Source organism: Micropterus salmoides, unplaced genomic scaffold (assembly GCF_014851395.1).
Source record: "Micropterus salmoides isolate LMB-PRFRI ecotype aquatic unplaced genomic scaffold, ASM1485139v1 Ms_hic_scaffold_3603, whole genome shotgun sequence".
In the NCBI taxonomy this organism is placed as follows: domain Eukaryota; kingdom Metazoa; phylum Chordata; class Actinopteri; order Centrarchiformes; family Centrarchidae; genus Micropterus; species Micropterus salmoides.
In genome coordinates, this window is record NW_024042933.1 from 278 (window position 1) to 25,869 (window position 25,592).

The 25,592-nt window shown below is 38.4% G+C and overlaps 2 protein-coding genes across 4 annotated transcripts; both read right to left on the bottom strand.

Moving 5' to 3' along the window:
* Positions 1–280: 280 nt before the first annotated feature.
* On the bottom strand, positions 281–12,872 carry LOC119884646 (microtubule-associated protein RP/EB family member 1-like). Of its 3 annotated transcripts, XM_038695022.1 has the most exons (8): positions 12,702–12,872; positions 9,935–10,062; positions 7,573–7,718; positions 4,898–5,111; positions 4,710–4,819; positions 4,382–4,534; positions 1,016–1,094; positions 281–927 (listed from the first exon to the last, which is right to left on the bottom strand). In XM_038695022.1, the coding sequence occupies exons 2-7, from the start codon at positions 10,053–10,055 to the stop codon at positions 1,059–1,061; spliced, it is 780 nt and encodes a 259-aa protein (XP_038550950.1). In that variant the 5' UTR covers positions 10,056–10,062; positions 12,702–12,872; the 3' UTR covers positions 281–927; positions 1,016–1,058. The 3 variants fall into 3 exon arrangements, with proteins under 3 accessions (XP_038550950.1, XP_038550951.1, XP_038550949.1); XM_038695023.1 differs by lacking the exon at positions 1,016–1,094 and having other exon boundaries at positions 4,910–5,111; positions 12,702–12,870; XM_038695021.1 differs by lacking the exon at positions 1,016–1,094 and having other exon boundaries at positions 12,702–12,870.
* A 1,690-nt stretch (positions 12,873–14,562) lies between these two features.
* Positions 14,563–25,450, bottom strand: LOC119884645 (DNA (cytosine-5)-methyltransferase 3C-like; the record flags this gene model as incomplete). Its single annotated transcript, XM_038695020.1, has 9 exons — positions 14,563–16,726; positions 17,695–17,816; positions 17,954–18,023; positions 19,113–19,198; positions 19,962–20,110; positions 20,379–20,469; positions 21,164–21,309; positions 23,568–23,652; positions 25,267–25,450. Coding segments are annotated over 9 exons (1,162 nt in total), but the record flags the coding sequence as incomplete, so codon positions are not given.
* Between the last annotated feature and the right edge of the window lie 142 nt (positions 25,451–25,592).

Genomic DNA, 25,592 nt, shown 5'->3' on the forward strand with positions numbered 1-25,592 from the left:
AGGACAAAATCAGGATGAAGGCGACGATTAGTAACAGATTGGAGAAAAAAAGGCCAAGAGAAGACCCGACTGTTGTCTTGTCCCAAACAAAACCCTGAGCCCTTCAGCGTCAACGTGTGCAGGTTGCCTTCTCTTCATTTCACTTTGCTTAGACACATATCGGCTACATCCGACTGGCAAATACGGTCAGCAGTGCTTCTGAAAGCCTGCTGCAGCCAATAGTGGCGAAAATACACTTTGGATTTGGTTCAAATTGAGGCTAAACTAACTGTTATGTGTGTGCTTTTGTTCCTTTGCCTCAATTCATCTTCATGCAAATTAGTTAATTATTCAGTGTCAACAGGAGAGGCACAAAATGGCGGCCGTGTTTGACGGGGTTAGTGTGGGACAAAGTGATCAGTGAACTGACAGCCGGGTCTTCAGAGGAGGTTCTTCACGTTTGATTTGTTTCAAATTGATTTTTTTAAACACATCACATCACACACACACGCACGCACATGCACACGCTCACAGAGAACATCACAGTGTTTTTTCACACTGAAGTCCATTACAAAAACCAGATGTGTACTGCACAATCTGGTTTTGGGGGAGGGGTGGGGTTACAGGTGAGGGTGAGGGCAGAGTGACAGGTGTGTAGGAAGTAGAGGCGGTGACCGAGGCTTTGTGGATTAAAGATGTTTCGGCGGCTGAAGGCTAGAGAAGTCCGGCAGGTTGGTATTCGGGGATCATGAGGGGAGAGGGTGAGGTGAGGGGACCACAAGTTGAGATCCAGTTTGGCGTCGGATATAAAACCAAACTGGCTGTCGTGGCTTGAGGAAGGATCTCGAGGTGGGTTTGTAGACCAGCGCATCTAAAGAGAAAAGTTGCTTGCAGTCTTGAATATTAAAACTCCTCCTGCTCCTCAGCATCTGGTATCACGAAACCCTCCTGGGGAGACAGAGAGAGGGAGGGAGATGTAAATGACGAGCACCGGAGACCGCTGTAGAAAAACCTGCAGTTTGGATTCAACACTTGCCATCATCAAGCTCGTCATCTCTTTGGAGCCAGAAAACCCCAAATTAGTCAATGTCGGTTGAGCCTTGCTGGTTTGTTGTCTGAAAGCCAGACACACTTTACTAATCAGCACCAACACACACACACACATTACAGCAGTTACATTAAAAGGAGTTCCCAACCTTGCTGCGCCACGGACCATTTGTGCATTGACAATGTTGAGATGAGCGCGAGAGCTTTATTTGGACTCAGACAGGGGTCTGAAACGTAGTGATGACGGACTGGTTACCTGGCGTCGTAATAGGTGGTTTTAGCAACGACTTCACAATAAGCATCAAGGTATGCGATGATACATTGCAATACTCTGATGACCATTTTTAAAACAGAGCTGAAACACAACTTGTATCACATTATATTGATAACTGTTTATAGACAGCGTTGTGCTGCCCTTTCTTGGCATGCAATGTCTCCACCTAGTGGTAGCTAGTAGTATTTATATAGGCCACTGGGAGTATTGACCCTCTGGGGTTGCTGTAGCGGGTCAGTGTGGAGTGCTGTAGCAGCAGATCAAGCCAGAGCACAGGAAACAAACGCCTCTAAGTATCTGCACACTATGTCGTTCAGGATGTTAAGCATATGAAGCAAAATGTGTAGTCTGTAAAGATTATATTATGGCGACGCTAATGTCCATTAGCAAGTTAACAGTTAAAGAGCCTTTTTTTTTTTTATGTATTAATACAATGGGCTAGGAAATTGACACAGTATCATGGACATTAATCTTGCAATACTCATCTGTTTTGATTTTTTTGCACAGTCCTACTAATGACCTACTTTAAGGTGAAAGCTGCAGCTAACAATCACTTTCACAATCTATTAATCTGCTGATTATTTTCTTGAACATTGAACAGTTTGGCCATGAAGTGTAAAATAGTGAGAAATGTCCTTTATGATTGCCCACAGTCCAAGGTGACGTCTTTAATTGTCTTGTTTTGTCCGACCAACAGTCCAAAATCCTAAAGATGACCAGTTCATTGTCATGTAAGGCAAAAAAAAAAAAAAAAAAACTTCCCATAAACATAAAATCCTGACATTTAAGAAGCTCGAACCAAAGATTATCTTGCGTTTTTGATTAAAAACATGCCTACATGATAATTCAATTATCAAAAAAGATGCCAATTGATTTTCTAGTCAGTTTAATTATTGTTGCAGCTCTAGAGAAGATAAGCCTTTATTGATGGCCAGGGAGATATTCTGGTGTTGGAACACACACAGGCAGAGAAGTAAATACAGGTGGCTTGAGAAAGTAGAAAGTGACCAGAAAGTAAAAATACAGAAATAAGTAAAATAAAATAAAATTAAATTTATAGTGCAGTATTGTCTCCAAGCAAATAACAGCAGTGCAGTAAATAGCAGCAAGGTGTAGTAAACTAGTCTGGGAGTGATGAAGGATCCGCAGCACCAACAGTTAGTTAATAATATAGTTATTATTTGTAGAATTAGAGTCCAGCTGTGGTGGCGTAGGTTTGTTTTCCTTTTATTTCTCTGATTCACTGTGTTCATCGCCAAGGCCGCTCCCTCTCTTCATTCAGGCTCGCTCAATCACAGCTGCTCTCTCTTTCTCTCTCTCTCTCAGAAACACCTTCGAACCTCGGATCGAAAACTTCAATAAAAGCTTTTAATGCATTTGTTTTTTTTCTTAAAAGATGTTTCAGTTCGGTACAACCTTTTTTTCTCCTCCTCTCAGATCCTCAAATAAAGAAATCATTTTCAGATGGGCTGTATTAACTTCTTGTGCCTCTTGCAGCTGATATACTTTGTGAGTTCATATTAAAAAGGAAATTGCAAAATGACCTTGAGATACAGGAACAGACAACATGCTGAAAAGAGGGAACCCTGATCAGTAATTACATTTCTTTCTTTCTGTCATTAAAACAAATTAATTTCCACAGCAGCAACACTACAAACACACACTAAACAAGAGATTTGATATTTACTTGTAACTTTTGTCACAAAAATGTATTTGCAATGATCAGAAGAATACATGTGAACAGGAGCTTTGCATGTTTTCTAGAGAAGTACTGCTGAAGACTTTGCGCCTCGGTGAGCGGGCCGCATACCATTCCTCTGCAGGAATTTACAATGGCATCAGCAGTTGTTAGCAGCAGAGCAAATGGGCTTTAATCTGGCAGTGAACTCCAAACATATTGGTTTACAGGGAATACTTTAAAAGAATAAAGGCTAAATCGACAATATGTTACTTCGTCCCTCTTGCCCTGCTGGCTCTCAGCACACTGGATCCTAATGAGAGTTTATTTTCTTTAAAAACAGCCCACAAATACATTCAATTAAATTTTATTTATATAGCGCTAAATCACAACAACAGTTATCTCTGAGCGCTTTTCATAAAAGAGCAGGTCTAGACCGTACTCTATGATGCCATTTACAGAAATACATGCATTAATAGTTTTCAGACAAACACGGAGCTCTATGGCTCAGAGGAAGAAGAGATATCAGTAGTTGTTAGTAGATACCATCAGTGCTGGGTATGGTCTTTATAAATGTGACCTACTGACAATAACAAAAATACAGAATTTCACCAGATTTATCCTTTAAGGACGATATAAACCTTAACACTCAGTATTGGACTGCCATATTTTGGCTTATTAACGGCTTTTAATTGATGCCATTATCTATGGCTGAAAGGGAGGAATCTTTAAAATAAAGTCAGAGTCTTACTAAATAATTAACGGTGGTACTTTTTAACCCTTTGAAAACAGACCTCATGCCTGTGGGACACATAGCATGAACCCATTTAAATCTGTCTAAAATAAAAAATGTCCGGTGTCTTTCTTTCGCATCATCAGGTTGCGATTATGAGATACGCTCATTATGACATCATTATGTCACATGCGGTACAAGCTGTGCTGTGGCGTTCAGAGGATTGCCTTGAACTGCCCGCGGGAGATCGTTGTTTGCATGATTCTGTTCGATAAAACCTTAACAGCTAGAGCATTCATTCATCATGCGGCAGAAAGACGTCCGTCATGTATATTGGAGCACTTTTTGTCTTGGCGCAACGTTTCGGTGCTAGACCTTCATCAGGCAAAATGACAAAGATTTTGCCTGATGAAGTTCTAGCACCGAAACGTTGCCAGCAGTTAGACAGTGTGCGGGAGTTTTTATTGACTTACATAATCGTTTAGCTTAGATTAATGATACTCCAAGATATTACATCGTAATAATCAAAAATACCAATGTAGGCCCTGGCGGACCATTTCTATTGTAGAGGGGTTACAATTCTGATGAGTAATTTTAATCAACCATCAACTTTTTTTTTTTTTTTTTTTAAGAAAGGGGGAATTGCAGTCTTGTAAAAACAGAAACTCACGTCTGTGGCGTAGAGGATGTCTATGATCCTCTGCAGTGTGGGGTCGCCCTCTCCTTCCTTCTCCTGGCAAATCAGTTCAATGTTCCGCAGCTTACCGAAATAAAAGTCTCTCTCCTTCTCCATGTCCTGAATGGTAGATTTCAGGATCTCAACCTTTGGAGGAAAAAAAGTGGCCAAAACAACAGTTAAGTTTTCACTTTCGAGACACAATATTATGTAAAAGCAGTATAATTTATTTGCTTGTTGTAAAACTAACAAGTTATTTCACTTTCCAATAGTAATAGTACAGCTGGTGATTTTTGTTTTTGTTTTAAGGTGGCGTGCTGACCTCATTCATGAGCTCCGCCCTCTCCTCATCGCCTCCTCCCATCACAGGTTTCCTCGCACTGACGTTAGCCAACTTGGGCGCTACCTTGGCAACGGGTGGCCTCTGGGGAGCTGAAGAGACAAAGATGAGACGGTTATTAACAAGAGGAAAACAAAGTAAATATCAAATATTTGACCCACTAGACCAACCAGAGCTCGGACTTTGACTGATGGCCTTTTTAGGTGGCTTGTTGAGAGCTGACGTGGCAACGTTTGGTGTGGGCATGGCGTCCTGGCCCTGCCTCGCCTCCACTGGGTCGTACTCCTTCCCATCGTAGTTGGCATCAAAGAACTTCTTAAACCACTGGACAAACTCAAAGTTGTCCTGGAACTTCCCCTTCACCAGTTTGTCTACTGGAATGATCTGGAAGCAAAGAGACCGCGAGAGAATTAAGACCAGAGTGTTGGGAGGGCGTCAGCTGGTAGCTTCACTGTCGTTAGCATGCTGGTATCGTTACATTTTCAGCATCAACGTCAATACAGTTAATGTGCTTTGGTACAGATATCAAAATTATGTTTTTTTAAATACCTTGCAAAGCACATTTTTCTACCGAACTCTTTAACTTTAACTTGGTATGTTGAACTTCCAGCAGCATCAGAACGTTATCATTCATGTGTGTCACCTGATGAATATAGGTCTAATATTTACTCTCTTTTAGCTCTGTTGTTGGAACCTAATATGCACACGCAAATCATCTCGTCAGCGCACATTTTCCTCATATTGTGGCAGATTCTTCACTGTGACACTGAGGGCAGCTACTGACCTGGTGGAACTAAATTATGAACCAACAACGCCTGGACTGTATATGACACTAGCAAAAAATATGTTAATTAAACCGCATTAAAAAGCCAGAAATTCAAAACTGCAGTGACAAATAAGAGCAGCAGTAAACAACAAAAGAAGTCAGTGGACGAGGCTCGGCGGTAAACCCAATTACTCAACAATGGAGGAAGCTGACATCACGGGACAATGCACTCACAAAGCATGAAGACGGGGTCTAGAGCTGACACAAAGCCAGGGATTAAAACCCTGAACAGCTATGAATACACCGATGTGCTCGTTCAAGTATCTGCAAGAACGAACTATGAAAACCCAGGCACGTCAAACTGTGCACAGATCTACAGTAATGTCTTCAAAACAAATGGACGGCAGGAAGGAAGCTGACCCATGAATAAATTATGGCAGCTTTGTCAATAGTCCTGCAAGCTGTTGCATGTTCTGTCTGAAAACAAAATAACTAGGCTGGATCTGCCCTGCCCTGTATAATCTTTGTTGGCTTTTTGACAATCTCAAAACATTATGAAGTGTTCAGATCTGCAAGAAGCTGTTAAAGCAATAACAAATAGATTTTAAAACCTGATATAGAAGAAGAGGGAAGGGACTGGTAGTGTACAGGGAAAACATACAAGGCAGCAGAACAGTGTTTATTTTAAACAAAACATATGATTTGATTCTAATGCACTTTGTGGCACAAAAAAAAAGGGGTTTGAAAATACAGTTGAGCAACTATAAATGTCTACCTATTAATAGTTATCTCATTTCTTTTTGACAGATGAAACCTTGCAGAGTATCCAAAGAGACAGACAAGCTGACAAAGTGCTAAAAAAAAAACCCCAAAATGACTCATGATCAGATCAGCAGAGGCAGCTCAGCTGGTTGGGAGGGGGCGATTCAGTTTGCATTTCAAGTGGCAGTAAGGAACAACTGGTGAAGTTAATCTTAAAATATTTTATAATGCTCTGTTCTAACAGCTACAGAGGGTGATCAAGGCTCAAGACATTTCGTTTTGTTGTAGCAGTTGCTGTAAACTTATGAAACATTTGGTTTTCAACATTCTTAACAGTCCTTTATACACCGTCATACACTCGATAGCTGATTATTATCTACAGTGACAGAAGCGTATGTGAGAAACGATGGTAATCCAGTAAATAAATTTGCAGCGTTTTCCCCCACCACTGGAAAGAGTGGGCAGGTTGCCCAGTAATCTGGACCAAGTGCTCACTAATCCTGCATAACCAGGCAACATGCTCACTCATTTTCAGCGCTACTGATGACGGCTGTTAGAGGAGTCTGCTGCTGTGAAGACACTATTAATGTGATTCCTGCAGCTGCCCCACATTTAAAACTTATCGAGGCTTTTTAATGTGACGCAGCAATAGAAAGAAGCAGCCTCTTTTTTTTTTTAAACTTTGAGATATATGTACAATCCTGGGAGAAAATGAACTACATACATCTTCCTGTGAGATGTAACTCCATACATATCATACTGTCTAAAGGTAAAAATTATTTCATTGACAATGGGAGTCCAATTTATCTGTGCTGTTTTGCCTGCAGCCATTTCCATGTGAGAGTTATTTATCCTGTCATACGTTAATCTGGGACCACAGTCTCACTAGAATAAATTTTGTCCCCGAGAAACCCATTGCATAAACTTGCTTTTTACATATATTATTTTAATCCAACAGAACTCCCTATAAAAATGAAATAAGATAAGATAAGAAGTGCAGGTGACAGGCTCACATCACACTGTAGGTGAACTTAAACAGAGCCGTTCCTGTTAAATAGAAAACCACGTGTACAGTGCCTGCGTCACAGGGTATTATCACCACTGCTCACGGCTTCATGCAGGACATTTAGCATATGAGGGCTAAACATTATGAAATGGTTTGCTGGTTTGTATTAGTGGAGTAAACGAGCACCTAGAAGTGCCCTCTAATATCAGAAATCTAGATCAGAAGTCTTATTTATTTCCAGACCTTCGGCACTTATATTGGGTGCACCATGTAAGCTGACACGAGTGCAGATGACGAGTTTTGCTACTTACTTTGTCGACTCCCATCTTTTTGAAGGAAACCTGCAGAAGCTTGAAGTTATGGATGTATTCGTGCTCCAACTTGGCACCGAATTTTACTTTCTTCAGAGGCACAGAGTTGGGAAACAACATGTCCATGAACTGGCAGTAGGCAGCACCTGGAAAAAATAAATTACTTTACAAGTCTGCATGTCTAAAATAATAAAAATCGAGTGTGCGCTGCATGTTTAGAATCATTGGATGCCAAAAACAAGACAAATTATGAATATGCGAGAGCAGAACAGAAATTAATACAAACAGGGCTCAGATTCTTTCAAGCAAGGACAGAAAACGAACAAAACACTTTACGGTTTTGTTTTTTGTTTTCTTTTTTTAAACAGTAGCTGAGAGTTGGCTGCCTGTCTCAACGGTAAATGAACGGTATTTACAAACACAAAAGCCATCCCAACACTCTTCGTAATATTCACTCCATGCCAAAACTCCTTTCCTAGAGGGGATTTAAATGGACTCAAAAGGTGACACTGAATACAGTCTTGTACTTTCTTTGCTTTTATAAGTTCTTGTATGGCTGTTTGTGTTTACACAACATTCAGCACTTACATTTTCCAGAGTAGGATTAATAAAAGAGTTTCTTAAATAGTAATGCATTTGAAAAGCTTGGCTTCTTATTCTTTCACTACCTTCTACAATATTACCACCACCTAAACACTGTGGGCCAGATTTACTAAAGGTTTGCGTGACCAAAAACGTGTGCAAACTTGATATCACCAGCAAATTAACACGTAAGCTGATCTACAGATCTGTGTGCACAGAGAATGACGTCTTTCAAAAGTGCAAGATAGCACCTGTTGTTCATTTACTACTTTTGCCTTAATGAATATGCAATTTGTGGTGTTTCAATTTTATTGTGCAAAGTAATGGGAGGGTAACATGCAAATACATTTATGTACTACACACAATCTGATCTAACAAGCCTAAAAGCAATTGCATGCGAATGCAACAGCATCTGTATTTAATATGTTTGCACAACGCTTGGTGGTTTGCGCCTTCCTTTCAGAGATGGCTGCTGTTATCACTGCGAGAAGGAGACACAGCCGTAATGAAAGAAAACAGAGATATTAACAATATCAGATATTATTCTATATCCAATACATAGCTTAGAAATAAAAAAATTTTATTCATTCAAACTATATGAATTAAATTGTTTTTTTTGTATTTTCCTTTAGTTTTGGAAATACAGGTGTATTAACATTCATGCCAATAAAGCAAATTTCGTTTCGACCCGTCTTCTTTTTCTCAGTGAGATGGAAGAATTTAGAAAGTTGCACTGCTGCAGCTGCAAAGAGCCCCCAGCTGCAGCAGTGCATGGATCACACCTAATATTCATCCAGCCAGAGGGAACGATCACCAACTGTTCACAGCGCGCCGGTTGTAATAGCGACACAACCCATTGTAGGTATCGGAGAGGGAATGGGGCGTTGGAGTGTAGGAGGCCAGGGACAGGAGATCGCGGAGCGACCGGGCACAGTGCGGTCGGTCGGTGGTTGTTCCCTCTGGCTGGATGAAGCACGATCTGCTGGCATTTCCTTGCATCTGGGTCACTCCAGCATACGGTAGTTGTTTCTGCTGGGGTTTTCCAAGGCAGTTTTTCAGGTGTGCTGTCCAAAGTACTTAGTACCCTTGAGCAGCCCTATGATAAAACTTATTTTGACACAAACTCTTAAACTAAAAATCCAGTTGACTAATGAATCTGTCCACCAGAGATTAAAGCCAGCTGTGCCGGCATCCGCTGTTCTGACACGCCTTTAAATTACACACACAAAAGGGTTTGGACAGTAACAAACTAGACAGAGGAACTACACACGCATGCACAGGCAGATGGGCGTGAAACAAAGGAGTGTAGGATAGTAGCACTTCATAGGATGGCTTCCATCACGCTTTGAAACAGCGTTAGCCAATATATCTGACAGCAACGACCATGCAGGGGGTTTGATCCACAATTAATGTTGAAGGTCTTGGTGACCATTAAATATGTTAAATTGTACTACCAACACCTGGCCAAACACGATGTTTATTAAAAGTATGGTAATATAAATACCATAAATGCTAATGGACTAAATCAGGACATCGCTCACGAGCATGTTTTATTGGCTCATGTGATAAAAACAGATGCTTCAGTGATCCATTCTCACGTTGTCAACGACTGACCTCTTGATCCAAGACACTAGTGAAGTCACACAGTCGTGCAAAAAATCACGCATGCTTACATCATCCTGGTCCTACAACTGTCTGTTAATTAAACATTACAGTTGCACCCATGATAAGAGACAGATTTAGAAATAAAATATATAAATGGAGAAAAGAAATGTCTTACCTGTACACAACATTTCTATCTTGGTGAGGTTCATCTGTAGAGATTCATTGATCCAGACCAACATGTCATGACGACTTAAGTTGTCGCTGGTCACTGAGGTCGAGTACACGTTCACAGCCATTGTCGGTCTGCGGAGGAGAGGACACGTGTGAAACGGAGAGAAGAATTTACATGATGACTGGTTTAATCTGTCAGAGCAGACAATGTAAGCCTACCAGTACATAGCTGACGGCAGAGAGTTAATTTGCATCTGTAATGTTTTGTCATTATTATGAGCCAAATTATAAATACGTCGGAAATTACTTGTGTAAATTATTTAAAGTGGCTTTTAAATAATGTACTCTATTTTGTGGCAACACTGGGGCTGCAACTAACTATTATTTTTGATTAATTTGCTGAGTATTTTCTCTATTGATCATTTGGCCTTTAATATTTCAGACAATTAACAAAAAGTTCCCATCACAATTTCCTTAAGCCCAAGCTGACATCTTCACATTCCCTTTATCATGCGACCCAAGAGTCCTACACCCCAAAATATTCAGTTTAATATCATAAAAGACAAAGAAAGCCAGCAAATATTTACATTTACAAAAAATTATGCAACTACCCTATCAAAATATTTTTCGAATAATATTCTGTCTTCTGACTTATCAATTAATCAACTAATCATTAGATAACACCATAAAATAGTACACAAGACATCTAATCACATGAGCAAGTTCACATCTCATTCTGAATTTGGGTGCAGTTAGAAACCCAATAGAGCCCGGCCCCTGGCTTCTTGACAGGGAAAGAGTTGCACTGGCTGGCCCCAATCAATCAACAGATATAACTTTACACTGAAGACAAGACTCTAGGCACACCCAAATGTGGTGGCACCCAAAACAATACTTTATAATAAGCACAATTTAAAATCATTAAGAATTTGAAATACGACGAGCCAAAGTCATATATTGCTGGATGACAGCAGTATTATCAATTACAGAAGTCAGAAACTACAAAATTATTAATTATGTGTACACTATAATCATTAGATACAGATATATAATGACATAGGACTGCGCGTCTCCATAAGGTCTGTAGTCTGTACAGCAGAAGCCCTTATCCATAGCTTGGGATCATCTCCAGGTCAGGCCCGGTCAGTTATTTTCTCAACAGCTGAGTGCAATAGCCTGAGGGCCTTACAGGAATAACAGTTCTCTTCAAATTTAGTGAACAACTGTACATGGATCTAAACGAGAGATAACACAAGCATCCTGTCATGTGTTAGTGAGAATTTTCAATCAATACAAGTCATATACAATACTGATGCCAATTCTGCCGATTCACAAAAATAAAATGGTTGGTTTTTAACTGTCGTTGTCACCGTTTCACATATTTAATATCCAACTAACAACTTCCTTTTAAAATATATTGGATTCAAAGAATAACAACTCAACAATGAAGTACAGGAGAACTAACATTATTAATACTGCAACTAACGATAATTTTCATTAGACTAATCTGCAGATAATTTTCATGATTGATCGATTAGTCTATAAAACGTCTTTGAAAATTTTGAAATATTCTTATCACAATATTCCACGGCCCAAAAGTGAGGTCTTTAGAGCGCTTCTTTTATCCAACCAACAGTCCAAAACCCAAAAACTCTTCAGATACCATCATAATTGACCAAAAAAATAGCAGCATTTCCTTACATTTAAGATGAAACCAGCAAGATTTCACATTTTTGCTGAAACAATTAATCAAATATCACATGAAGGGATACTGTTGAGGGATAACTGTTGAGGTTTTACCTGTCGTTGTCACTCTGTTACACATATTAAACATCTAACTAACAATTTCCTTTCAAATGTATTGGATTCAAAGTATAACTCCTCAACAAATGAAGTGCAGGTCAACTAACAATATTAGGCTAATAACTTAATAGAGCTAAAACGACATAAGAAGATATTAAACATACCAAATATTACCAGTTTCCAGCTTCTCAAATGTGCTAATTTTCTGATTCCCCCTGTGTTTGATATTGTTGTAAATGTATTATATTGAGGTTGAGGACTGTTGCCAGGACAGCAACCTAAAAATGGTATCTGAGAGTATTTTTCACAATTTTCTAATATTTCATAGGCTGAAGTGTTAATTAAGAAAATAATCAATAATGAAATAATCGTTAGTTTGAGCTCTACCAACTATTTTTAGCTACTATTTCATTCCAGTTGGCTAAGGGCAACAGGGCCCTGGTGAGGAACTTAACGGTTAGCCGACTGGACAAGCAATTTAGCTCCATCAATAGCTTAGCTTAGCTGTGCGGCGACCCAGCAGACTACAGGAGCAGTTAACACACAAGCAACCATTTGACAATTGATTAAATTGGTAGACAATTTCCTTGTATTGGCGACCGACGATGTAGCTAATTAGCTACGTTTCTGTCACTGGCTTGTAACCGTGAGCCGGGGTTATCTCCCAGCCAGTAAGACGTGTTTCCCCGCCCTGAAAATCACCACGGCACCTCGCTAGCTTCAGTTAGCTTATAGCTGTTAATGCGACACGCGTTGTTTTTAGTGTTGGATCGAAAGCGCTGGATTTGTCCGAATTTCTATTAAAACCGTGTCTTAGCTACAGAAGCGTGCTGCGCTAGTTGGTGTTACTCGGCAGCCAAACGGTCGCATCCCGGTTAGCTAGCTCCATCTTAGCTAACAGAGCCGCCGTTTCCCATGCCGACAAATGACGTTAAATGACATCGTGTTGTAAGCGCCGTTGAACCTACCTTGAGTGGATTGACTTTCACAGCTCTTGGACACGATTGTTTAGTTTTCTCGGCTGTAACCCTGTATCATAAAAAAAGCCTATCAGTAATTGTTTCGACGTTATTGCCACTTCTGCTTTTTCTCTTCTTCTTCTTCTTCTCGGCAGCTAACGTTCACTCTACCGGCAGCGGAAGAACCGATTTGGTGACGTCCTGACGTAACGGGTAACGCCTAAAAACGTAACGACGGCGAGACCCTTTATGACACAACGTACAAATTTTTATTTTTATTATTTTTTTTAATACACAGTCTTATTTTGGTCGGCAAATCTTTTTAACATTTATTCTTTAAAACTTAGTAGTCGCTATTTAAAAGTAACCATTCCCATTTTACTAGTAATAATAGATTAGATACTAGAAGGCTACTTACTTTTTAGTTACTATTAATAACTATTCCATTAGTTACTTGTAACTATCTTTTAGTTACTAGTAACGCATTTCAGATTTTTGCCATTGACATCAATAGGGCTCTACAGTTCAGACATCATCTATTTGAATAGTTACTAGTACCTATTTCCATTTTTCTAGTATCTATTGTTTAGATACTACATATTCAATAAATACTAGTTCTTATTTGAATAGTTACTAGTAACTATTTCCATTTTACTAGTATCTATTGTTTAGATACTAGTTCTTATTTGAATAGTTACTAGTAACTATTTCCATTTTTCTAGTATCTATTGTTTAGATACTACATATTCAATAGATACTGGTTCTTATTTGAATAGTTACTAGTAACTATTTCCATTTTACTAGTATCTATTGTTTAGATACTAGTTCTTATTTGAATAGTTACTAGTAACTATTTCCATTTTTCTAGTATCTATTGTTTAGATACTACATATTCAATAGATACTGGTTCTTATTTGAATAGTTACTAGTAACTATTTCCATTTTACTAGTATCTATTGTTTAGATACTAATTCTTATTTGAATAGTTACTAGTACCTATTTCCATTTTACTAGTATCTATTGTTTAGATACTACATATTCAATAAATACTGGTTCTTATTTGAATAGTTACTAGTAACTATTTCCATTTTTCTAGTATCTATTGTTTAGATACTACATATTCAATAGATACTGGTTCTTATTTGAATAGTTACTAGTAACTATTTCCATTTTACTAGTATCTATTATTCAGATACAAGTACAAGTAAGATTTCTAATAAATATCGTATTTACTTTACTCGTATTTAATATTTATTTAAAGATGTTTTCACTTAAAAACTGCAAGTTTTTAGGAATTATTTAGGAGATTTCTGTGGTCACAAATAGACCTTCACTCATAAAAATATCTTTTTCAGTACCACAAGCTTTTGTTTCAGACAACAAAACACCATCAGTATTTTTAACGAATTACTGTGTTTTTTTTGTGCAAACCTGGAGACTGACAGGGTGATTTAAGGATTGTTTGCACGGCAGGATTTAAGATCTTAAATATTCTTTTATATAAATGATATTTAGTCAGTTAACCTTTCTATTTTATAAACATCTATTTCCATTAATGAAGGTTGAAATCCTGATTTTTACACCTTCTTTACACTGCCAGGAATAAAATTCTGATATGTGCAAGAACTGAACCCTTTAATTAGTTTTTTTGCTCCACTAAAAGTAGTCAAGTTTAAATATGAGCATAAAGCTACTGTTATAAGTAGCTTTAGGCTAGATAATCTTATCTCTACAGAATTGCTGCCACAAAGTTGCCAAAACCTTGAGATAACTGAGAAAATAAATGGTAGCTACATGTACCCTGTTTGTACGTTAAAAACCTTTATAGATATCAAACGTCAGTTATTGGACACATAATAAAGACGCCATCCCTGGAATCTATTATTTTTATTGATCTTTTTAAAAGTCCCATTAAAAAATCCCTTATTTTAATTCAATCACAAATATAGATAAAAATGAGTTTAACACAGAGCCCCATTCTATGTTCAAACATTTATACATTTAACAACACTGCATGTGCCTCATTAAAAAAAAATTTATATAAAAACAACAGTATCTGGTACAGTACAGAGATGATCCGGGGCAGCACAGGTGAGACACTTTAGTTTCCCCTCCACACTTACACACCTTCTGAATTCATTCCCCAGGTGTAAATGTGCAAACACACTGTACAGCACACTTAAAGCCCCTCACCCAAAACAGTTCTCAAAACCTGTGTTCATGATACAATCATCAGTCAGCAAAATATATATATATATATATATAAAAAAAAGACATGTTAAATTCATTACCATGAAGGGGTATTCTGTTAGACTGTGCAGTGCATGCAGCTTCAAAATAGTGTTCAACATGACAACTAAATTACTTGTTCATTTGCATATCCTGCTTGGTTATTATAGCTTTACACACACAAGTGCACTTGAATAATCCGCCGAATGAACGTAACTTTAGCAACTCAGAGCTTGTTGTGTACATTTCTTGGCATAGATAGACATATGACTTAATTGACTTTAAGAACGGTATTGATTCAGTAATATTGTCAAGTATTGAACAATAAAGTCAGTTCCAGCTTATGTTAACATAGTTAGGCATTAACTAACAAAAATGGACAGTAATTGACAGTGAATGATTTAAATTCATTTCCCTTGACACAGAAAAGTAACATTTTTAACAATAAAAAAAGAAGAAAATTCTTGGACTGAAAGATCAGCTTTAGGTAATATATAATGAAGGTAGGTGTTATACGTCTGTGTCCTGAAGAGTAAAGCCTTACAAACGTCACCCTTTCTCTAAAACAAAACACGATACAGGTGATTATGAGGCTGCAGGTAACTGCAATCATCAGTATGGTTTTCTTATTATTAGCACCAAAGCAGCAATAACACTCTTAAGGGCCTTAGTGTTATCAGTTTTGTTGGTGTGAAAGTGGCAGTGCACACACCTGTACACACATATAGCACCAATGCAACAATAACAGTTCAATAGTCTTCCCAAATACAAATAAAAGCTGTCCTCAATTACTTCCTACTTCTCAGAGTTTCCCAAAACATACAAGTATAGAACAAAAGGACGAGAATGAAAGTTAAAAACTGATGTAAAAAAGATAAAAAGTCTGTGTCCGAACTTGCGTCTTCTCAAATACCTTTATCGACAGACAGTTAGTTAGTTTGGTATAAACATGGCATGTGTGAGCAGAATATAACAGTTTTAAAAATACAGCAGATCTTAATCCAATAAAAAAAGTAATGAGTTCTGCTTTTGTCCTGATAAAATTATTCAAATATTACAGTAAAGCAGCGAGACATCTCTCAGTTCAACATGATTCACACCTTAAAAAAACAAGAAACTAAAATGTAGAGGTGGCGGTGTAACCCTATTACCAGTGAGGTTTCTTTACGCCATCTAAGCTAAAATGTGTTGCTGTTCACTGAGTAGTAGCACCACTGACAAATCACTAAGCAGCATGGAGGAAAAAAGAAAAGGATTGGCAGTGTTCTTTATACTCCAGTAGGCGGCAAGGTTCAGGATGAAAATGCAGAATTTTCTATCCAAGAAAGACAGAAGGGCTTTGAAGGCCAAAGTGACAAACTGCATGTGTGACACGATGCAAGAGATTCAATTGCATAGTGGACAAAATGTCCCCATGGCAGTAATCCACAGGAGCCGGTCAGTGAGCTCTGTTTTTTCTTTTGAAGTAGTAGGAGACATTTATAGACAATTTATGCTCCATCTAGTTCTTGTAAACCATGTGTTGGGGCAAAAACACCTTACATATTGTGCTATACAAAAATCTATCCAACCTCCCCTATCTTAGTTGCTGTAGTTCTGGAGAGGCAGGGGAAGACGGGGAGGGGGAGGTGGTGGACATGATGGACGTGGTCAAGGGAGGCAGCTCCTCACAGGCAAAATAGTCCTTCAGGGGAGCGAAGAGGTGACGGATGACCGGCACGCTCCACGCCTTCCCCAGCACCTTCTGCCTCTGCTGCCGGTTCATGTTCCTCACGTCGGTGTAATGTTTGGGGAAACCAAAGATTCTGGTAAAGAACGAGTGACAAAATGTAGAGCAATCGATTAGTCCCATCAAATTAATCAGCAACTACTTTAATAAAAAAGGCTGATCGTTTCAGTCATTTTTCAGGCAGAAGTGCTAAATATTCTCTGGTTCCTGCTTCTGAAATGTGAATATCTGCAGGGTTTTCTTACTCTTTTATGACAGTTTTATGAAGGCATCTGAGGATATCAGCTTTAGCTCCAGGACATAATAATGTAATAAACAATTTTCACTGTTTTCTGATGTTTTACAGACCAAATGTCTATTAATCAGAAAAGAATTGCCACATTAATTGATAATGGAAATAATCATTAGTTGCAGCCTTAGTTAATTTAAAAAAAAAAAAAGGTGAGGTGGAGCTCAGAGCTGTCTCAGGGGACAAAGATGTAGGGCAGGTCACGGGGACACCCCAGCTCCCTCATGCAATTTGCTGTTGTGCCACATGATGTATTTGGTATTCCTAGTTTTGATATGGTAAAAAAAATGTGTTTTTGTTGGGTTGCTATCCAGCAGCTTCTCCACAGTGGAAACCTGGCTATTGTTAGCATGCTACAGCTGAACAAGTTGGGAACTCTCTATTGGTAAAGGACTTCTAGTCGGTCCATCCTGGTCAGGGGGATCTTACTGTATCATGAGGGGTAGATGAAAGCTGTCCAGTGTGGGTATAAAAGTCTGTATTTTTGTGTTAATGTTATCTCTTATCTCTGCCTAGATTCAGTGTAAAAGCAGTACAAAGCGTTAAAATTTATTGACCAGAGTAACAGCATTAATGTTAAAACTGGACTGGAAATAAAAAGATAAACAGCAATAATTAAGCAATGCTGAGATCTGAGCAGCAGCAAGAAAAACAAACCCAGACCAGGAGATGATGTGATCCACCAGGACCTTTCCCTGCACACGCAAACAGACACACACACACACACACACGAACATAAGTATCAAGAAGCCTACTTCTCTAGTTCAGTGATCCAGAGGTTGTCCTCTCTGCCGTTCTGGAGGACAGGCAGCTGAGCGACGCCTTTGCCCTGCTTCAGAGAGTTTGGATTGGTGGTGATCGTCCTCACCTTAGTGACCTGAGCAAAAACAACATACAGTCGTGATTAATGTTCCTTAATAAACAAAACTAAACACATTAATTATGAAAAATAAAGGGATTGTAGAGAACACAAAATGACCGCATAAAACGGAACCAGCAGGTTCGATCACTGACCCTGGCTTCTCTACCGATCTCTAAACAGTCCTGGAGACTCAGCTTGTCGTTCTGGGAGGCTATAATGGGCCTGATGGGAGATAAGCAGAAAAAAACCTTCATTTGTATATGACATGAAAAAAAAAACACAAGTTACTAAGTGTTTTACAAGATGAAGACACAAGAAGGAGAGAAGTAAAAGAGACGCAGAAGACATATTTTGCCCCGTCATGCTCCTGCCCCTTTTTGGGAAGTAAATGCAAATTCCGAGTTTTTTTAATTAATAAAACAAAATATGAAAACCATTTTGCTTTTTAGCTTAGGAGCCAGGCAACGATTATGTCATGGCCGATCAACGATAGGAGTAGTTATATAGAAAAATTATAGAAAAAGTGGAGTGTCCTTTTATTCTACCCCATCAAAGTGAACGACCATGACAAAAAATACCATATTAAATCTCTAGGTTATGTTGTTGAAACACTTTATTTTGCCGTTTCAGTCCATCCAATGTGACGTTACTATAAAATACTTACATCGCTTTGTCAAAGTGGAACCACTGTCTCTCATTTGATAGCAGTTTGTCCTTATTACGCAACTTTTTACTACGAGGTGAGAGGTCAGGTCTGGTTTAGCACCACTTTCTACGTTACTTTCAAAGTCCATAATTAGAACGTAGGTCGGCTCACAATTTTTGTGAATTATTAATGCTAAAATACCGTCTGCTCCCTTTAGAGCGAACAGACTGCTAAACCAAACTCCACAGTTACCCATTTTCATCCTCTCTGGTGATGGCGTGAAGCTACTTTTTACCTCCCTTTGCTCTTTGGTGTAGCAAAGAAAATGTAAAACTCTATTTTTTATTTATTTTTTATTTGATGTGCAAAATGTGACAGAGCAGCTTTTAGTCGTGGTGCCACTAGTGTTTCAATTTGGTGCTTGCACTTATACAGCGCTCGTTTTCACCCAAAAGAAACGTGGTAGTTACGATGACATGAAAATGATGTATGACTGGTCGAAATCTATAAAAGCAGGAAGAAAGTGTACTAACCACTAACATGCTACTTTTACTGATACCACTACTGCTAAAGAACAACTATATATAACTACAGTAGATATAAATTATTTCATTAGTTTTTTAATAATTTAACCATTATAATTTATGATTAATTAAACGTCTTACCTGCTCATCCCTGGGATGTTTCCCCAGAAGTAACGAGCTCTGTGGGCGGGGCTAACTTTGACTGCATCCACCAGCACCGGGTTGCACTGTTGAACAATCAGATAGCAGCAACAGTCAGTTCTCAGAGTTTAGAAGATGTTAGTTAGAGGAAAACTGCAGTGCAACAAGGAAAGAAGGAAGTGGCGGGAAGAAAACATGAAGGCAGAGGGAAGAGAATAAAAAGTAACAGGATAAAGGGAACGAAAGAACCGAAAAGGAGAGAAGGATGGATACAGGCTTATCTTATCATCCTAAGATAAGCCTTTATTGATCCCCAAAGGGAAAAGTACAGATTACTTGTACATAAAATAAAAAATAAGAACAGAAAACAATACAAGAGCAATTAAACTAAAAATGACAGGCAAGCAGTACACATACATACAGAACCCACGACCAGTGTTGTACTTAAACTAATAGTAAAGTACTGTCTCAAGTGAAGTGACAAAGTGGTGTGTTTGTAGCAGCTAAGTAAAGTTCATGTTAGAGTGATATGATACCATCTATTGTAACAGCAAACATCAGATGAAAATATAATATGATGATAAGTAATGATGCTCTGTGTTTGTCTTAATTAATTTATAGAATTTTAATAGAAATAAAATGTAATAAAACATAATATTTACACAATATGCTATGGGAAATTAAATGTAATAATAATAATCTTTAATTATTATTATTGAATGTAATATGAAGTGAGATGTAGTAATAAAGCATAACTATTAATATACTTTGTTATGTATAGTAAGAAGAGGAGAGCACTAAAGATAAAAAGGATCCAACAGAAACCAAACAGAACCGGATGGGGCGTACCTCGAGGAAGCGGCAGATGTTGACTTTGTCATGTGTGTTCATGAAGACCACGTTCTCAAACAGCCAGAAGAATGGCCTCGGGTCTTCCTCTTTGGGCTTCAGCAGTTGAAGGATGCGGTAGTAATCAAAGAACAGCCTGCCAGTGCCCTCTGTCGGAGAGAGAAGTGAATTACAGCAAAGAAGAAAGGACATTTTTATACTAGTTTCAAACATAGAAAGCATCCGCATGACAACTGTGATTACAAAATTATCAGCATTGCAGTTAAGGCTGGAAATATTATTTAAAACCTAAAAGTTCCCAATTTACAAATACATGAAAGTAGCACCTTTCTAATAGAATCAGTGACTCGTTGGCATATTATAAACACAAATAATTTATTAATTTAAAGCTGAAAAGCATACAACACAGTAACGTACCATAGAGGCCTTTTCTGAATGGGTTGACGATGGAGAGGTCATTACAGGGGCTTCCTCCGATCAGCAAATCAAACGGACCCCACTGCTCGAGCTGCATCGTCAAAAGGGAACAAGGAGCTGATTTAATTTAGTCTTAGGCTAATTGTCACTTCAGTTGAGCTGTGTTGAGCTGTATGTATGTCTTCGTGTTCAATTAAATTTTATTAATAGAGCGCCAATTCATAAGTTGTCTTTTTGCACTTTTCATAGAGAGCCTGTCTTCTTTAACACAGCATGATGTTAATTTTGTAAATGATGGTTCCATTTAGAGAAAGATAGACGATAAAGCAGGGTATGCTTTAGGGGGAGGGACTACTGTGTGATTGAGAAGTCGCTACCATGGTGACCTACCAATCAGTATCCACTTGACTGTGTGCATTTAACAAGCTGTAAACTTGTTTTTGGATGAAGAACTTTGACCCTTTACGGTGTAAATCACACATGAATTATGGCTGCACCTCAATCACATACAACTATATGGGGAAAGCCTGTAAACAGCAAAGATGGCGTTTGTCCCGCCAGAAAGCCAATCATGTATAGAGCAGGTTTAACCCACACGCTTTCAAATGACTCAAAACAACAAAATATGAGACTTTAAATAAAAGCATAGGATTCAAATGAGTCAGATATCAAACAGAGTCACAGAGAATATGGTAGCAAGAAAAAATAATTTAAACGTTATCAACTGTGTAAGAATGTGAACATGTTCAGGAAGAACAACAAACAGTGTGTGTGTGTGAACATACGAATTCCTGGGAGATAGACCGAGCGTCACCAACATGCACAATCTTTCCATCGTGGTTGACGGTCGCCACAGCAATTGAATCCTCGCAGACCTCTGAGGCAACATATTTCTCTACTTTGAAGCCAAGATCCTTCAGCACTAGGTACCCTGAAACAAAAAGAATAAAAAAAATACATACTGTAAGCTTCTGACTGACATCAGGAATGAAAATGTTCTGTTTTAAACAAATATACAGTATAATCATAATTAGAATTTATAAGAGCAGAAAAGTATCTCAGAATAGTGAGGTCAGAACAGAGGAGTGAACCATCAGAGCAAACTACAATCCCAAAAAGAGAGTTGTTTCCCCAAAAGCATCTTAAGGCTAAAGTGGTTGTAAAATCATTCTTACAAACTTTATTAAGATTAAGAGGTGTTTCCCAAAAGCATCAAAACTTAGGATGCTCTTAGAAATGTTAGTAGATTAAAGATTAACCATAAGAGCACCTTAAAAAGCTCCAGCTACTAATAAATTAACATCTTCTGACTGAAATGCCAGTTTCCTGATTGTATATTTTCTGGTTCCATACAGGTGCTGGTCATATAATTAGAATATCATCAAAAATTTGATTTATTTCAGTAATTCCATTCAAAAAGTGAAACTTGTATAATATATACATTCATTCTACACAGACTGATATATTTCAAGTGTTCATTACTTTTAATTTTGATGATTATAACTGACAACTAATGAAAACCCCAAAATCAGGATGTCAGAAAATTAGAATATTGTGAAAAGGTTCAATATTGAAGACACCTGGTGCCACACTCTAATCAGCTAATTAACTCAAAACACCTGCAAAGGCCTTTAAATGGCCTCTCAGTCTAGTTCTGTAGGCTACACAATCATGGGGAAGACTGTCCAAAAGACGACCTTGCACAAGGAGGACAAGACACAAAAGGTCATTGCTAAAGAGGCTGGCTGTCCACAGAGCTCTGTGTCCAAGCACATTAATAGAGAGGCGAAGGGAAGGAAAAGATGTGGTAGAAAAAAGTGTACAAGCAATAGGGATAACCGCACCCTGGAGAGGATTGTGAAACAAAACCTATTCAAATATGTGGGGGAGATTCACAAAGAGTGGACTGCAGCTGGAGTCAATGCTTCAAGAACCACCACGCACAGACGTATGCAAGACATGGGTTTCAGATGTCGCATTCCTTATGTCAAGACACTCTTGAACAAGACACAGCGTCAGAAGCGTCTCGCCTGGGCTAAAGACAAAAAGGACTGGACTGCTGCTGAGTGGTCCAAAGTTATGTTCTCTGATGAAAGTAAATTTTGCATTTCCTTTGGAAATCAAGGTCCCAGAGTCTGGAGGAAGAGAGGAGAGGCACAGAATCCACGTTGCTTGAAGTCCAGTGTAAAGTTTCCACAGTCAGTGATGGTTTGGGTGCCATGTCATCTGCTGGTGTTGGTCCACTGTGTTTTCTGAGGTCCAAGGTCAACGCAGCCGTCTACCAGGAAGTTTTAGAGCACTTCATGCTTCCTGCTGCTGACCAACTTTATGGAGATGCAGATTTCATTTTCCAACAGGACTTGACACCTGCGCACACAGTGCCAAAGCTACTAGTACCTGGTTTAAGGACCATGGTATCCCTGTTCTTAATTGGCCAGCAAACTGGCCTGACCTTAACCCTGTAGAAAATCTATGGGGTATTGTGAAGAGGAAGATGCGATACGCCAGACCCAACAATGCAGAAGAGCTGAAGGCCACTATCAGAGCAACATGGGCTCTCATAACACCTGAGCAGTGCCACAGACTGATGGACTCCATGCCACGCTGCATTGCTGCAGTAATTCAGGCAAAAGGAGCCCCAACTAAGTATTGAGTGCTGTACATGCTCATACTTCAGGTTCATACTTTTCATGTTCATACATTTCAGTTGGCCAACATTTCTAAAAATCCTTTATTTGTATTGGTCTTAAGTAATATTCAAATTTTCAGAGATACTGAATTTGGGATTTTCATTAGTTGTCAGTTTTAATCATCACAATTAAATGAAATAAACATCTGAAATATATCAGTCTGTGTGTAATGAATGAATATAATATCCAAGTTTCACTTTTTGAATGGAATTACTGAAATAAATCAACTTTTTGATGATATTCTAATTATATGACCAGCACCTGTATGTTCTCTTTTCTTTTTATAACGACGAGTAACATCTGCCTCAAGCTTTGTTGTCATACAGAACAAGTATAAAACATTTTTTTGTGTTGTTGACAACACTTAACGTGCGTGCCCTCGCTCCTAAGTACCGCTTTGGGAAAAACATACAGAATTTGAACAGCGGTGGTGGAAATCCTCTTAGCTTCTAACATCGATTGTTATTGGGGAAAACCGGGTACAGGTCTGTGTACTCACCTGTTGCTATGCCATCAAACAGGGACAGAACTCGAACTGGTCTGCGCAGGTTGGCTGGGATGGACGGGTAAACACGGTGCGGCTCCTACAAGGCAAAACAGTAAAAACAATGTGGTAACTAAGCCAGTGAGATTCTTTATTTATCAAATGAAACTTGTATTTTAGTTTAATATGTCTTTAGTCTGTGGTTAAATTCTTTGTTTAAAAGGTTTATATATATTTTTTGTACCTTTTACTTTGTTGTTTTAATGCTTATGTGTGTCCACAGCAGGGTTGGGTGATCATCTCTATTTTCAGATCATGGCTACTTGAGATCACCGATTGGTGACCTGATCGCCAGGGGGGCGGTGTTACGTTGCAGCAAGTCAGTGAAATGCCAGCATGGAAGAATCAGGCTTATTAGCTTTAAGGTAAACCACCAGAAACATCTGTTAATGCACAGTACAGTGTTTCCCACATAATTACCGTGTCAGGAAGTTGCCATCGAAAGCAGCTATGTACAGCATGTTAACCTCGACAATCTAGATGTATTCTAACATTAACATATCCATCTCAGACATTGACAGCATCGTGTTAAGAAAATAGATAGACTAATTTCTCAGAGTTAACTTCAATGCATAAGTTTCAATGTGTTTGTGAGAGAGAGCGAGAGAAGAGAGACAGACAGACACAAGCGGAGGAGCTGAGTGAATTATGATTTTATTCATTAAATAGTATGTGGCGGCCAGCGTTGCTATTGTGGCAGTGTGGAGCAGATTCTAGAGACTGTTTTTATATCATCTTAGTTCTGATAGTGAGTTAGTTAAAATCACCTTAATATCGGAGCATGAAAAACCAATCGCTGATCATCCCTTCAATTGTCGATAGGTGATCCAATCACCAATCGGAACAACCCTAGTCCACAGTAGATGCTCCTAATGCGTACATTATTCTATGAATGTGTTCTTGTACTTCCTTCTGCTGCTGCAACAATTCAATTTGCCTGCATGTCAATCAATCAATACAGTCTACCGTAACACGTTAATAATAATAATAATAATAATAATAATAATATAATAATAGTGTTTTTTTAATTCAGAAAATGTTTAAATATAATGAGTATTTATGGGTTGTATGCAAAGCTAAATTTAATTCATTTAGTAGTACATTTTTATTCCTATCTGAATCCCCATCACAAATGTACTTAATTTACCGCCTCATTTCAGGACACAAAAGATTAAGAAAGAAAATAAGAGTGCAGGTACCAAGAAGTGGAAAAAAAAAAGATGCAGATTGCAACTGAAACGATTAGCCACTAACTTAATTTGTCAATCGACAGACGATTTATCTACATCTATTCCCATTTGCAAGCAAATAAAAACCTGCAACTTTTCTCAGTTTAACATAATTTTCAATTGAATATATTTGTATAATATATAACTGGGCAAGCAGATTCATTGATAATGAAAATAAGTGCAAGTTGCACCCCTAAAGCAAATTAAAATTTTAAACAAAGCCTCCTAATACTGTTTTGATTACTAAGAATCTAAACCTTGCAAAACTATTCCTGTCATTGCAAAATGAAGAAGCAATATTTACACAGACATTTAATGTGAGTTATACCTGAAAAATTGGAATACATTGAAAATATTTGAAGGTATTCACAGAGCAGGTGAGTTTGCACGCTTATGAAAACGGTTAAGATCAGTTGAGCACTTACAAACTCCATGGCGCTGTTGTTGGCGAATAATTCCTGAACACGAATGCTCCAGTCCTTTCTGGGAATCAGAGCGCCGTGGGGTCGATGAGGCTGACACAAGCAGCAGATCCACGGGTCCAGCAGCTTTAAGGAATCAAACGTCCCCGGACTGACCAGGATGTTCATACAGTCTGCACAATAAGATCTGCAAATGTAGAAGATGAGAACAGACACTTATACGAAGGGGACAAAAAATATGCTCTACTTGTTACCTTTGTTTTAGAGAGCTAGACTGAAATGCAGAGGAGCAGACCACCTGCAGCAGCTATTTTGCCACACAGTATGAC